The 16,008-nt window shown below is 36.9% G+C and overlaps 1 protein-coding gene across 1 annotated transcript in view; it reads right to left on the bottom strand.

Moving 5' to 3' along the window:
• The window catches only part of LOC126481710 (cilia- and flagella-associated protein 47-like), a 115,237-nt gene that overhangs the window by 29,561 nt on the left and 69,668 nt on the right, over positions 1-16,008 (bottom strand). The window contains exon 3 of the mRNA XM_050105659.1: positions 15,272-15,445. Coding sequence (XP_049961616.1) covers positions 15,272-15,445 — 174 coding nt within the window. The remainder of the gene's footprint in view (positions 1-15,271; positions 15,446-16,008) is intronic.

Here is a 16,008-nt window from a genome sequence, read left to right on the forward strand (position 1 = left end):
ACATGTAAATATATATTTGAGATCAACAAAATTAACAATGCAGAACTGTCACCAATAAGAACAATAATCATAACAGTTCTTAAACATCAGTACGTACATATATGTGATGCGGAACCATCATTGCAAACAACAATGTGTGCATATTTCTCTATGTGCACATACATTACCCCTACAACACTTGACGGTTCTCACAACATTTAAATTTATACTTTCCCTGCTTGTGTCTTCATGTTATGTTGTGTGTAGGCTTAAGTGTGTTTATGTATCCTGATTCTTTGGCTGATTTATTTAAAATAAGATGAAGGTTATGATGAACCGCAGAAATTGAAAAATACTTCAGCAATAGAAGCATATGCACATGGAAAGAGAGAAAGATAGGTATGTAATCAATAGTAAAGTAAGAAAGGAAAAAGTAGAGACAGTTTCTAAGATTGAAGAAGTGAAAGATGATAGCCCCAAAGACAGGAAACCCTTCCCACATCCCTTCCCCAGGATCCCTGCTTTGCCGGTACTTGAGTGAGAAGCCGGAGGAAGTATGATGTTAAACGTCTCCTACAGAACAGAAATTCTCACCTTCACCTTTGAAGACCCTAAAGAAAAATCTTAGCATCCCCTATGGAACAGCAAATTGCGAAGAACCAGTCACACTCATCTGCAAGTGTCATTTGGAAGGTGTGGTGGGTGATTAGTGTTAGTTATGCTTTTACCTACACTACCCACCCCTTTCAAAAGTGATACAAACCCCCTCCCCTTCATAATACATCTTGCAAAAGGTATAAAATTTTCTATAAAAATAGAAAATTATACACTACAATTATATAGCTGTTTAGTCATTCACGTTACACTATATTTCACACACACATAAAGTACTTCATTCAGTTTCCAATGTCCCGATCTTACTTTGTTTAAATAGTACGCTGATATTACCTTTATACTAGTACTATATTCTATTCATCTTATTTCATGTCTGGAGATCACTGTTCATCTGTGATTCTCTTAAATTGGTGCTAATCTTGTAGTCATATTTGTTTTCAAAATTATAGGATAGTTTAAGAATTCAGCAATAAGTTACAAAATAGTTTAAGAATTCAACAATAAGTTACAAAATAGTTTAAGAATTGAAGGGAATCTGGTGCAGGAAACCTAAGTTTGAAGAAACACCGAAAACAACTAGGGACCTGATGGTTGTCACTCCGTCCGTTAACACAGATAGTTAATGTCCCTGGGGGATAGATGTGACTCCGCCCGGATCCCATAGTTCTGCCCTTAACCTCACTTGAGCAAGTGCAGACCAGGATTTCTCATTAAATTTTGTGTGAAAGTCTCATGAAACATGAATACTGCCTTAAGGGTACAGTGCCAATGCTCCACTAAGCCATTGCTCTTTGAGTGGTAGGTGGTGGTGGTGGTCTGGAGCTTGTCAACAACTCCATTAAAAAGGACAATAGCGATCCAGTTCTTTTGCACTGCTGCAGAAACTACAAAAGGATCTACCAGAAGGTACTAAAAAAAAAGTCAATGATAGGTTCATAAATTTAGCCAGTAATAAAAGTAATGCTACATGGGCTGTATCGAAACAAGAAACAGGAACTGTGAAGCAGAGAGGGACAAAGACACAGATCAGGAACAAGGAAAACTTAGAAAGTAATGCAAAAGAATTAGCAAATTATGTGAATACCTACTTTAGCTGCATTGCAATGAAGTTCCAGAAAAATTTTCCAAGAAGTGCTAATCGACTAATAACAGAAACATATAGCAATCTCAATGGTATTGCTTACAACTACTGAGGAGGAAGTATGCAATGTTGTAAGGCAATTAAAGAACAAAAACTCAGCAGATTTAGATGAAATCCCAATGTGTCTCCTGAAAAAATGCACAAATGGTACCAAAGCTCCACTAACAGATATCATAAATAAATCCTTCACAACTGGTTACTTCCATGACTATCTGAAGCATGCCAAAATTTTAACAGTTCATAAGAAAGGTTATGTAGAAAATGTTGAGAACTACAGACCAATAGCCCTATTGCCATACTTTTCCATAGTGATAGAAACAATAATGAAAAACAGGCTTATGAGCTATCTAAATAAATTCAGCCTCCTCTGCAATGACCAGCATGGTTTCAGGCCTGGTAGAGGTACAGAATCTGCAATAGCACAATTTACAAAAACAGTATTAGAAGCACTAGATTAGAACAGCTGTGTAACTGGCCTTTTCCTAGACCTGTCTAAGGCATTTGATACAGATGACCACCATAAGCTGTCGCACAAGTTAGAGGCACTAGGAGTAAGGGGAGTGGTTCTCAAATGGTTTTGTTCATATCTAGAAAACAGAGTACAGTCAGTAGAGATCATACATGTCTCCAGTGGATCAAAGTACATTGAGAACATATATGGGAAAAGGATACGATAATCAGTTGAATGCAATAACTATCCCCATTAAATTCCACATAGAGATATATTTCACAATACGTCATATATGTGTACACACCTCGTGATACAGAACAGAACTAAAAACTAACATGGAGGCTCAGCAGAGCATTCAAGAGTCCAAAGACGGTCGATATGACCTATCGACACGCAACATAGCACCCCCCCTCCTCCTCGTACAGAGTACCATAGGTGAGGCTTGAGCAGAGTTCATGTGGGCATTGATGTTAGTAGTAGTCATGCAAGTCAGCAGGCGCACAACCGGGATTTCCATCTCAGTTGAGGCAGAGGGCAGAGTGTGAAGGCGGAGTGATTGGTGGCAGCTCCACCACACAGACGGTTAACCAACGGCGGCGGACGATGCGTCGACCAGCCAAAGAGCAGGCATGCAAAATGGCCTGTGGCTTGTTGCAGGTGTGTCTGACCCATATGCAGATTGAGCCATCCGATGAGATGAATGCGTGGATTTTTGACGGGTCGCACTCGCGGGGAGGGACAGCCTATCCACCTCACTGACATTTACCTGCCCGTTGAATGGCGAGGCTGTGGTGACTGTTAGGAGCACGAGCACATGGACATCAAAGGTGATGATTGACTCATCATCCATGTGGTGTGGTGGCACATTGCAGCACAGGTTTAATGTGGGAGAGCGAGTCTCCACAGATGGTGATGTGGTGGTGAAACACGCACGTGTGGTGAATAGCAACGTGCCTGGAAAACCTGTGAATGGTGACGACAAATCATGGGTTGGAGAAAAAAGTGCCAGGGGATGAGACACAGCATTTTCTGGCTCCACAGTGGAGAAGTTGTCAGGAGGATCTGACTGAGAAGTCAGATGGGTGTTGGAGTCAATGAAAGAAGGTTTGAGCCTGTGCAATGAAACAGTTTGAGGGCGATCTTTAACCATAATGTTGAAATTGTCTCACCCCACTGGAGTTATTTAAATGTGTTGAGGTATGGTGACTGCAGGGGCTGTCTAACAGAATCATCCCTGAGCATAACAACGGAGCAAGTGTTGAGTGCAGTCGGCACGTAAGTGTCCAGTGTGGAATGGCGGGTAGGGGGGTGTAGCCATGCATGTTTGAAGCGAGTGCGCATGCGACTAATGAAATCTGGGGAGGGGCAAAATGCTCAGATGTCTGAGGCAGAATAAACTCCCCTGGTAGGACTGGGTTCTCCCTGAAAATGAATTCAGAGATGGTTCCCTGTAAATTTGGTTTAAAGGTTACCAGATACCAAGTAACACCCATATAAGCGCCTCGGACCAGAGGCACCTGAGGGCAGTTTAGAGAGTGTGGTGCCACTGTTCAACTAACCTGTTGCTTTGCTGGTGGTAGGCTGTTGTATGAATTTTTTTTGTGCCGCAGATGTTACATAAAATGGTGAACAGGGCAGACTCAAACTGCCAACCTTGGTCAGTGGTGATGGTGATCAGGCAACTGAACCTGACAATCCATGAGGAGACGAAACCTTTGCCCATGGCTTCAGCGGTGATGTTGGGTAAGGGAAAAGCTTCCACCCAGTGAGACATATGGTCGATTGGGGAGAGAATATACCTGTGGCCCCTTCGAAGGTGGTAGTGGAACGATAAGGTTGATTTGTACATGACAAAATCTTCCTTGGGGTATGTCAAACTGGCGTAGTGGAGGGGAGGTGTGAGGGTTGATTTTGTTGCATTGACAGCAGATGCAGCTGCGTTCCCAGGTCTGACAGTTTCATTTAATATTTTTCCAAATGAAACGTTTGGATACAGGCCATGTGGTGGCATGGACGCCAGGGTGAGCAAGGATATGCAAGGCGTTGATGGCTTGCCAGCACAATGTGGGTGGGAACAATGGCCACAGGGTGCCAGTAGAAGAATCACACCACACCTCCACCAAAACTCCAGAGAATCTGGCTTTGGTAAACACAAGAGGTATTTGAGGATCTGCGAGGAGAGCTTAAGATTCCTCGTCAGAGGCCTAGAGGGGTTGGATAAGTCGATGATGCATGGGACAGTATTGATCCATGAGAAAAATCAGCGGGGATGTTTCCTGTGCCTTTGATGTAGCAACTGTCTGTTGTGAATTGAGAGACAAAATCAAAGTGGCAGAAACACCGAGGGGGTGGGTCCTCGGGAGGGTTGCAGAATGCATCTGCTCATGGTTTGTGATCTGTGAGGATGAAGAAAGAGCGGCCTTTAATGGTGGGGCGAAGGTGTTTGATGGCTGCATAGACCGCCAAAAGTTCCCTATAAAAATTGGAATACTTCTTATGAGCTGTAGACAGTTTTTTAGAGAATAAATCAAGGGGAGGAACCATGTCATCTTTGCGTTGCTGTAGTACTGCCCCCACCACGATGTCACTGTTGTCCAGTCTGATGAACAACTTGGTCGACGGGTCGGGATGGACGAGTGTCACAGTGTGAGCTAAGGAAGTTTTTAGAGCCTTGAAGGCCTCCAGTATAGGTTCAGTCCAGCAAACTGGTTTAAAGCCTAAAGTCTGTTTACCCGACAGTGAGTCTGTCAGCGGCGCCTGCACGGCAGCGGCAGAAGACAGATGCTGTCGGTAGTAACTTATTGTACCCAAGAAATGTCGGAGTTCTTTGTAAGTAGCTGGAGGTGGCAGTGATGTGATGTCCTGCACGCGGGATTTGGGAGGCTGTATTCCGTCTGTGGAGACGGTGTAACCCAAAAATGTGACAGAGGACTGGCGCAATTGGAATTTGTCCTTGTTGACCTCAATGCTGTTGGAGTTCAAGGTCTGGAGGACCTTGGATAAATGATTTTCGTGTTCTGCAGCTGAGTTGCTGAAAATGAGTATGTCATCCAGATATGCAAAGCAAAACTCAAGCTATTGTAAGATTGAGTCAATGAAACATTGCCATGTTTGTGCCGTGTTTATCAGACCGAACAGGATGAAGTTGTATTGGAACAAACCAAGTGGCGTGATAATAGCTGTCTTTCTACGTCTACATCTACATCTACATGATTACTCTGCAATTCACATTTAAGTGCTTGGCAGAGGGTTCATCCAACCACAATCATACTATCTCTCTACCATTCCACTCCCGAACAGCACGCGGGAGAAACGAACACCTAAACCTTTCTGTTTGAGCTCTGATTTCTCTTATTTAATTTTGATGATCATTCCCACCTATGTAGGTTGGGCTCAACAAAATATTTTTGCATTTGGAAGAGAAAGTTGGTGACTGAAATTTCGTAAATAGATCTTGCCGCGCCAAAAAACGTCTTTGCTTTAATGACTTCCAACCCAAGTCGCGTATCCTTAAGACGTTCACATGCTTTACTTCTCCATTGATCATCCTCACTGTCGACATATTGTGTTGTGATACTGGTTGAATAATGAGGAGTGGAGGTTCAACACTAACCATTTTAAATGATATAGCTGACAGGTGCACATTTGCATTTCACATTTCTTTGCTTTCTCTGTTCAGAACCCCTCAATAATACACAGTTATATTGTCAGTGCACTATTGTTTAACATTTGGTAATTCGCATTAATAATCAACATACTGCTACAATAGTTTACTGTTGAACATCTACAAGCAGTAAAAACCTAACCACACAGTTCTTTCCACAAAATACAGTATGTATTGAACAGACACTGTCATTGTTTTAGCACACAGCCTATTACATTTATTTCACAGTTAAATGGATGCATTGTTGTTGTTGTAACTAACACATGTTTCTTGTCTGAAACTCGGCCATCGACTGACTGTCTTGTGACCAAAATTTGGGCCCTTATATATCCTTACAATAATAGGCACTGAAACTATAAATTGTTTGATGTTTAATTTACAGAAATTACAATTGAAACTTAACTCATTCAATTAACTGAATACATCGAAAAATTGTTTCTTTTTAACAGTTTCTTCTGTTACAAGAGTTAGGCTGAATTATTTGTTTAAATGATGAAATTAACAGATATTGTTATGCAAACAACACTTTTGACAACACTGTTAATTACTTTGGAAATTATTAAAGGCTGGCTCTGCTAAGATGTTTTCGAATAGAGCCAAATAGACCCTTTATGAATAATATTAGTTGTTCCTCCAAATGTTTATAAGTATTACGGAATTTATATTTGTTTATAAGGTAACAATAGAGTTTAAGTTACAAAACAATTGCTGATTTCACTCTATAACAAAAGTTACTAACTAGGCATAGTCAAAATGAATTATAAAATCAATTACATACATAAAACTAAACACAAAATTACATCTGGTGTCATATTCATTAAAACCGAGGGCCAACATATCTCTTTTAATAAAATGAAGGTTATATGCAAGTACATTTATGATAATTAGTTAAAAGGGAAAAAACAAATTTATTGAGGCAGATTGCAAAACAAGAGGTGATGTAAAAATACCCCAATTGCTTCATCACAACTTCGGCATATGAAATGGTTATCCTTTATATAATGAACATCACAATTAAATTCTGACTAAGTATTTGATATGATTGGTATCATCAGATTTGAGTTGTGTTTATAAACAACAAACTACTTTCTTCTTGGAAATGCAGTTAAGACCAGCAACAAGATGTAACTGAGCACATAAATGCCTTTCTGTGAAATTTCCTAAACCCTGTAGTGTGTAAATCCTTCCTGGAGAATGCTAGAGAGGCAAGGCCTTGCTTAGCTATTTAAGCAGGGCATAGTATCTCTTGTAACGACTTTTGTTTACTTCTTTAATTCTTTTGAACTGACAAATATGCCCTTATAACAAGTCACTCCAGATTAAATGAAATGTATGTCAATTTATGCGATAAAGGAAAACGTAGTCTATTATTGTATGAATGTTATGTAAAAAAATCTAAAGCCAAATGAGAGTAATAGTATACCCATATAATTGAAATTGAACAATGTAACGAAATTGTAATTTAACAAAATGTACTAAAGCAAAATGACAAGCAGACTCTTAATGTATAGAAGCGAGGATAGCAGCATGTCAGCAAGTGAGTAGAATAAGTGAATTTTGTAATTGTATTTGTATTTTCTTTTATGTTATGTGTATGGTATGTGGAAAGGACACTACAGACACTTTATTTAATGCAACAGTATGAAAAACACTCAGAAACAAAGTGCAAAAACATGTGAAACCTGGCTGCAAAGTGTTAAGTGTGTGTGTGTTATATGTGAGTGTGTGTGTGATAAATTCAAGATGTCAATATTTCATGTAACACGAATTTTCTGTGCTCAACAATGTCATACAAACATGAAAAAGGCTGGAAGAAGTAGAATCTCATAGATTCGTAGGTATTCTTGTGGATAATGAACTGAAATGAAAAAAAAGAACATATTAATAATGTCTGTAAGAAACTGAGCTCTGTCATATTCTGAATGATGCAGCTATCACAGTTTTCAGACAAGGACATTCTGTGTACAGTGTATCATGGATGTTTAAAACCATACTTACAGTATGGAGTGACTGTGTGGGTAAACTCAAACAAACAAGAGAAAAAACAAGTGTTCACAAAAAAAAAAAAAAAAAAAAAAAAAAAAAAAAATACAAAACAATAATGTGCATCAAAGAAGGTAGTGAGGACTGGATTACAAATGCTAGTGTACACACCCACAATACAAGAAGGAAGAATGAAGTACGGAGCATACCCCACCGACTGGCAATGCTAGAAAAAGGACCCCAGTACTCTGGTATCAGACTACTAAGAAGTCTGCCAAAAACCTGCAAGATAGTGTACTTGACAATGTCTTTCCAAAGAAACATAAAGACTATCTCACTGAAAATGAGTTTTACAGTGTTGCAGAATACTTACGACATTAAATTTGTGTATATTGTTATTCATTATCAATGATATAAAAATGTAAGCTAAAGGGGTAGAAAAATAAGTGATAATGAATGTTACAACTTTTTCATGTCCTATATTACATGTACATTTACGGTACACAATGTAATCTTACAGAATCAAATAAAATTCAGTTCAATTCAATTCAATTCAATTTTCTGTGCTTGACAACATCATAAAAATGTGAACTTTCTATGCTCAACAATGCCATAAAAACATGAATTTTCTGTACCTGACAATGCTGTGGCAAGAAACTTATCTTGTCAATGGATCTTGGATGTACAGCTGTCCCTACTGAATAAGTGAGAGCCACTGATATGGAAACCAGTTGTCACTGCAGTGCAGATTTCACAAAGGATCACACCACTGAACATGAGTTTCACAAATCTATGCAGTGGAAGCTGCTGTGAACACATGACACTGACACTCTGGCTTTGTGTTAAACATCTGATAGTGAGATGGGATGGTAACAGACATTGAGCAGCACGTACATGCTTCACAAGCTAAATACTGTGCAGATACTGAATGACAATGATGGGACTATTGGTTTCATAAGCTCTTCGTTATGAAACAAAATTTGTGTATGTATGTGTTAAAAGAAGCTGACATGCCAGTACCAATTGATAAACATACAGGATAACTCCAATGGCTGAAAATAAGGGCTATGCCCATACTGGCCAGGGTTATCCACCCTCAAAAAGGGAAATAAGCTCATACACTATGCATCATCTAATGAGGTCAGTTCACAGTGGAGGGAATCATAATGGATCACAATTTTTTTCCTCTCATTCTTTTCTTTTTATACATAGAATATATTTTATGGTAAACATAGTGTGTTCAAAGAGTAGAGATACGTTCTTCAATTGCTCAATTTCTGTATCTTCATGTGTTTGTCTCTATAAGTGATAGCGGGCAGACGTATGACAAGTAGTTCTGCTGTGTCTAATTTTTTTATACATACATAGACTCACACATACCTGATCTGTTCATCATTTCACCCATGCCAAAAATCCTGCATCAAGAGGATCGAAACGGACAAAAGGAAGTTGTGTGACAGCGGAGGGGCAATCTGGTAACAGCATTCTCATAATCAACTCTAGTCACAATGGAGATAAGAAGTACATGAATTTAAATAATAAATGTTGATCAAAAGTGTATTGACATTGAAGATCTGTTGATATTAGTACCAGTTAAAGTTCACCCAGGATATGTGTACCTTCCAATTTCTTTCAATTTTTCTTTCCAATTAAGTTTTTTCCAATTATTCAAGCAGCAATTACTAATCAGTTTCCATTTCATTACATTGTTTTGCCTACTCCATCCCTATATGCCACTATTCAAGAACAAACTTTACTCTTAACAAGAATGGATCCTCAATCAGTGGCCTTCTAGCTGATATTTTCATTAAGAAGAGAGAAAATGAAATCTTTCGCAAAATAGTAAAACCAAAGCATCCCAAAATAAAATATTGGTACAGATATGCATGTGACATAATCTGCTTAGAGCAGGAACCACAATCTTGCGTAAAAGAACTTCATGAGGACATGAACATCATCTACCCAGAAACATGGTTCACGACAGAAACACAAACACATAAAAACAATTTCTTAGCTCTCACCATAATAAGAGAAACAACAAACATGAGTTCACAAGTTATAGAAAATGTGCGATCACCAGCACCATCATTCATAACCAATCCAATTACCCCATAACCCATAAAGAAGTCACAACTAGTAACAGCCTACATCAAAAATTAACAATAGAAGAAAACTATCATATCCAAAAATTTATAGCCCAAGGAAAGAAAGTACTAAATGAATACACATTACTGTGCAATAAAACCTTCTTTGCTGCAACAGAAGAACTATATGAATAACATCCAACCCAAATACCCACCCCAAACAGCTATTCCAAAACTGCACATGATCAGCCTCTCTAAAATTAAGTTCCTTTCACTCCATACTACACACCATTCACAATCTGCAACTCCCTGACACCATTTCTCCCTCCCTCTCACACTCTCTTTTTCTCTCTCTGCGCCTGACCATCACCCTCCCCCCCCCCCCTCCCCCCCACACAACACCTATTTTATAAAAACACACATAAATTAAACACCACAAACATCAACAACTCTTAAAATCCATCAACAACACTTCAAATCCATGTGGCACATCCCAAAAAACATGCTATAAAACAGATGACCACTATGCAGCCACAACAAGATATAATGGCAGTAGAAAATCTATGCTTGGCAAGGAAATCATATAAAATGAATGTGTAATGACAAAATTAAAAGAAATAAGAAAGTTATCTTGATACAAAAAAATAAAAATGCTGCAACATCAAAAACACTCTTAACAACATAGTGATTCTTGGTTGAAAATGCATAATAAACAGAAAAATGAAATAACATTTTCCTGTTTGCAGATGACAAGCTGTAGATTGCAGAGTAGAACTAAAGCTACTAGCATAAATATCCTATGACATCCTGTGAGGTATGTAAATAAATGGATACATCCACTTTATTTTCTATTTTACCATGCAGTTAGTGACTTTAGACATATAATAAAGAAGCAACATAGAATGCATCCACTCAATGGTACATCTCTTAGTTCTGTGCTGTGCAAAACCAAAGTAAAAAATATTTGACAGTAATTGTTCATGTTAGCAATTTCAATACTATGTATGGAAAACTTTTTTAAGGTAAGCTTGTAACAATTTTGCAGAAGGAAAATAAACCTATAATATCACTGAAGATAGCACAAAAAGTGCTGAAGCATGCCTGGGTAAGAACAAAATTATAAATGTGTCTTCCATAAGGTGTAATTCCTCTCCAACCTCGAACTGAAGGTTTATGAAATGAGTTTTCACTACTTGACAAATGAACTATAAGTCAAGATTACAGTGTGAATACATAGAAGTTTTACTTAGGTTTAGGTATATCATTTATTTAATTCAGGATTATCAGTTATACCATATTTGAAATGTGTACTAGCACAACTGATATTTATTTATTTGTCCATATAAATCTCTTTTTCAGTGCATATATTGTACACAGGATATTGGACAGAAAACCTTTTTGGCTATTGGTTTTTCAAAGATCAAACACAGATTATTAAAATTTTTATGACAAACTGGATCTATACAGTTAATAATTACAAATTTTTGAAATACTGTATAAACTTATTTCTACAATTAAAGAGACAAATTACATTTTTTCTTGCATAAGATACTGTAAGATTGAATAGCAGCAGTTTTTCAGAAGGTAGTTTGTCACAGGCATTTTAAAGCTCTGTAGTTGATGAAGAGATTTTATATGTCTTGGTAATCTGTTGTAAAGTTTTGTTCCTGCATGATACACACATTTTTTGGCATAATGTGGTGTTACAATGATTAACATGTATGTCACTGTCTGACCTGGTACTGTAATCATGGACACTTTTGTTTTGAGGAAAAAGGTTTTCTTTTCTCAGTATGCTTTTTTTGACATGCATGACTACTTCAAGTATATAAATGCAAGAAAGGGGTAGAATCTTTAGATCTTTAAATAAAGGTTTGCATGAGTTTCTGTTGCTCACTCATTTCATTATTCTTATAATTGCCTTTTGTTTCCTGAAAACTGTTATGGCCTGGTGTACATTTCCCCAGGAAATGATACCGTACTTCAGTATAGCCCTGTGGAACACCATGACTTAGTCCACATGGTTGTGAAAGGTGTACTTGGAGTTCATTTCCTTCCATGTACTTAATTTCAATTACCTGAGAGTGATATTCCAAACATGATTTAATCCACTGATTTGGCACACCTCTTATACTACACCCTATACCATTCAAGCTTCCTCAGGAGTATAGAATGACCAATCACATCAAAAGCTTTTGTTAGGTCCAAGAATAAACCTGAGAAATTTCTGTGGTTGTCCACTGCATTTAAGATATGGTTTATCAGATTGAAAGTGGCTGTTTCAATTGATCACTGCGGTCTGAAGCCATGTTGACATCCAGAAATAATATTATTCTTGCCGAAGAATGTAATTAGCTTTGAAAGGAACACTGTTTCGATGATTTTTGAAAACCCTGACAATAGAGACACAGGCCTATAGTTACCTTTTTTATATAGGGGTATTACTTTTGCCATTTTCAGTTGCTGAGGGAAGACACCACATGATAAGGATGAATTGCATATGTCCAATAAAGGTGAAAGTATTTGCCTTGCTTTTATTTTTATAATATAATCTGGAATATCATCAATACCAGTTGAATACTTGTTCTTCAGTGAATTAATGGTATTTAGGACCTCTGTTCGGCTTTCTGGACTGAGGAACATGGATATATTATTTATTTTGATAGATGAAAGTTCTTTCCATGTTGTATTAGGTGGATTTCCAAATTTTTCCTTCACTAATTTTCCAACAATAGTTGCATAGTAAGAATTGAAACTGTTTGCAACTGCCATAGGGTCAGTGACATTCTTGCCACCATGTGATATCATAATATTTTTGTGAGATGTCTTCTTCCCCATAAGATCCTGCACAGCTTTTCACATGGACTTAGTTTTATTGGATGACTTCATAATCATTTGTCATTTTCCTTAATTTTTGCCTCTTTAATGACCTGTTTCAAAACTAACTTGTATTTTTGAAATAATTATTAAATTCTAGGCTGCTGTGAGTGTTTTACTGCAGAAAAGGTTCCCGCTTCCTTTTTACAAGATACTCTAATGCCTGATGTAATCCAGTTTTTGAATATATCTGTGCTTATGGAAATCACTTTCCATTGTGGTAAAGCTATGTCAAAGTTATGCTTGAAAATGTTCAAAAAATTTTCCATGTTTTCGTTGGTAACAGAGGTATCATATACTTCTCTTATTAGGTACTGTAAGTATTCAATATTTTTCCTGCTATAAATTCAACACTACTGATTTAAATTACTTAACTTATAAGTAAAATTGATATTTGACTTCTTATCTGAGTATATACACTGAGGACAATTTTATTTGACACATATATACTTACACATATTGTATGATCTCCGTATGATACATTGAGATCATTCTTGGTGACATATGCACTACTGCTTTGCTACACATTGGGCAGTAATTGTTGATATTAGCAATTTAAATAATATGTATGGGCAGCTTTTTTAAGGTAACAATTTTGCAGAAGGAAAATAAACCTATAATATCACTGAAGATAGCACAAAAAATGCAGAAACATGCCTGGGTAAGAACAAAATTATAAAGGTTTCTTGCATAAGGTGTAATTCCACTCCAACCTTGAACTGGAGGTTTATGAAATGATTTTTCATTACTTGACAAATGAAGTATAAGTCAACATTACAGTGTGAATACATAGAAGTTTTACTTAGGTGTAGGTATATCATTTATTGAATTCAGAATTATCAATTATACCATATTTGAAATGTGTGCTAGCGCAACTGGTATCAACACTACTGATTTAAATTACTTAACTTATAAATGAAATTGATATTTGACTTCTTATCTCAGTATATACACTGAGGCAACTTTTATTTGACACATATTTACTTACACATACTGCATGATTGTTATATGATACACTGAGATCATTCTTGGTGAGATATGCTCTACTGCTTTGCTACATTTTGGGCAGAGAGGAATTATGTTTTGCTTGAAACGTCCTGTCATAGGAAGGATGAGAACTTATACAGATATGAACTGTTTGGAAAGAATAGATACATTTAAATATAAATGATCTAAGTTGGGAAAATATTGATAGCTTATTGCATGTGACTTTAGCTATGGGAAGACACTGACAGTTGATTGATTTGTATTTGAGTAAACACAGAGAAATGATACACCAGTTAATCGATCATGAAAACTTGCATAAGAACATCCGTGATACTATCAGTACCTATATGTTATGTTTGCAGTGAAGGACTGAGATTTGATTTATGGTTGCCTGCCTTAAAATGCAGTTGAAAATAAGTTATTTTAGGAAAAAAGACTGAGTCAGTGTGGTGTAAGGGGAAGTTCAAAAAAGTTTTCTTCTATACATGGTATTACTGTTTCACATAACTGATCACTTCAGGAAGCTGTATAATTTGTATTGTAATTACTGTCATATGTGTAAATGTATAAATTATATTACTTTCTTAGCTGTTTCATGGATTGCCTGTAGAGTGACAACCAACCACAAAGAGAATTCTGAAATCGATATCCTGGCATATCTGTTGTACATTTTTCTTTACATGAGTCTCTTTCCTTTCGGGATGATCTTAACATGTGTGTACAATATTCATTTACTGAATAATGTGACTATATGCATGCATGTCCAAAGGAACATTGCATAGTAATTCAGAACAACACAGGCACTGCAATACTGTAGTTGTCTACTGACACTGAGCAGGTAAATTTCAAGTTAAAAGTGTCTCACCTGCATGGGACTGTATGTAATGGATGTATGAGTACAGGCTGATCACATACAGAAGTCTGAGTCTGACCATGGGTTGTGCTCAGGTAGCCTAACGATAAGGTGACCACTTGTTATTGGTGGGAAATCTGCGTTCAAGTCACGGTCCAGCAACGATTTTCATTGTTGTTATTCCATTATACAGCTAATGGTTTTCATATTTGCAACTGCAAATACATTTCATGTATATCATAATGGCTGTAGTTGCTCCAATATCTACTCCTTATCATAATTCGGAATAACACAGGCACTCTAATATCATATTTATCTGTCAACAATGAGCAAGTGACTTCCAAGTAAAAAAAGTCTAGCCTGTATGGGAATACACATAATTGATGTGTGGGGACATGTTGTAGACATTTGGTTGATGATATATTGAAGTGTGGGTCTGACGAGTCATGCTCAAATAGCTTAATGGTAAGGCAACTGCTCACAATAAGAGGGAAATCTGGATTTGTGTCCCTGTCTAACATAGATTTTCATCATCATCAGCAGCTGTTGGTTGAACTTCTTCATAACTATGTATACATTTCATGTATATCCAATATGGTGGTATTATTTTTCATATGTGGCCATAATGTAAACATACCTCATTCCCTTTATCTCCAAAATCGACAGTAATGGTCTCTGCCATATTCCAGTCATTATCATCCAGAACTGGTGCGATTTTTGCTATTATGTATGGTACTCCAATATGGTGAAGTAATTTCAGTTCCACAATAGCTGATAACTGTATACCAAGTGGCACAGGGGGGAAAAAAATCTGTAAAAGATGTAAGAGAAATTACAAACTAGCTGTGAATCACATTTGTTAACAGTATGAGATTCCTTCATTCAGGTTCTTATATATATCTCATCAAAAATAATGATCCTACTGGACAATTTCTCTTACTCTAGTTAGCTTTGACACAGAAAAATTGAGAGGGAAGCAAATATTTTAAAAGTCCTCCTACTTTCTCATATTTATCAAAATGCTAAGGCTAACTCGACACCCATATGTTCACATTAATATTTATTGTAAAACTCAAGAACAGAGATCTGTTAACAGTTGACAATGATTGCAAAAACCAACAAAAATCTTCAGTTCTTAAAGGTAGATGTTAGATAAGTTATATAAAGAATGGCTAATAAAACATGGCTCTATTTTAATTTAAGAGAATTTTCAGTTTCTTGGTTTGTGTTAGATGAGAGATCGTTGAAGAACTTCACAGCAGAACACAGATGTCACTTTCAATTCTAGATAATGAATCTATGTTTACGTAGAAAAGATTTTTCTGTCTTGTGTTCTGGCTGTGAAACTAACATGGAACATTTTATAAATAAGTG

The sequence above is a fragment of the Schistocerca serialis genome, chromosome 5 (genome assembly GCF_023864345.2).
Source record: "Schistocerca serialis cubense isolate TAMUIC-IGC-003099 chromosome 5, iqSchSeri2.2, whole genome shotgun sequence".
Classification (NCBI taxonomy): Eukaryota; Metazoa; Arthropoda; class Insecta; order Orthoptera; family Acrididae; genus Schistocerca; species Schistocerca serialis.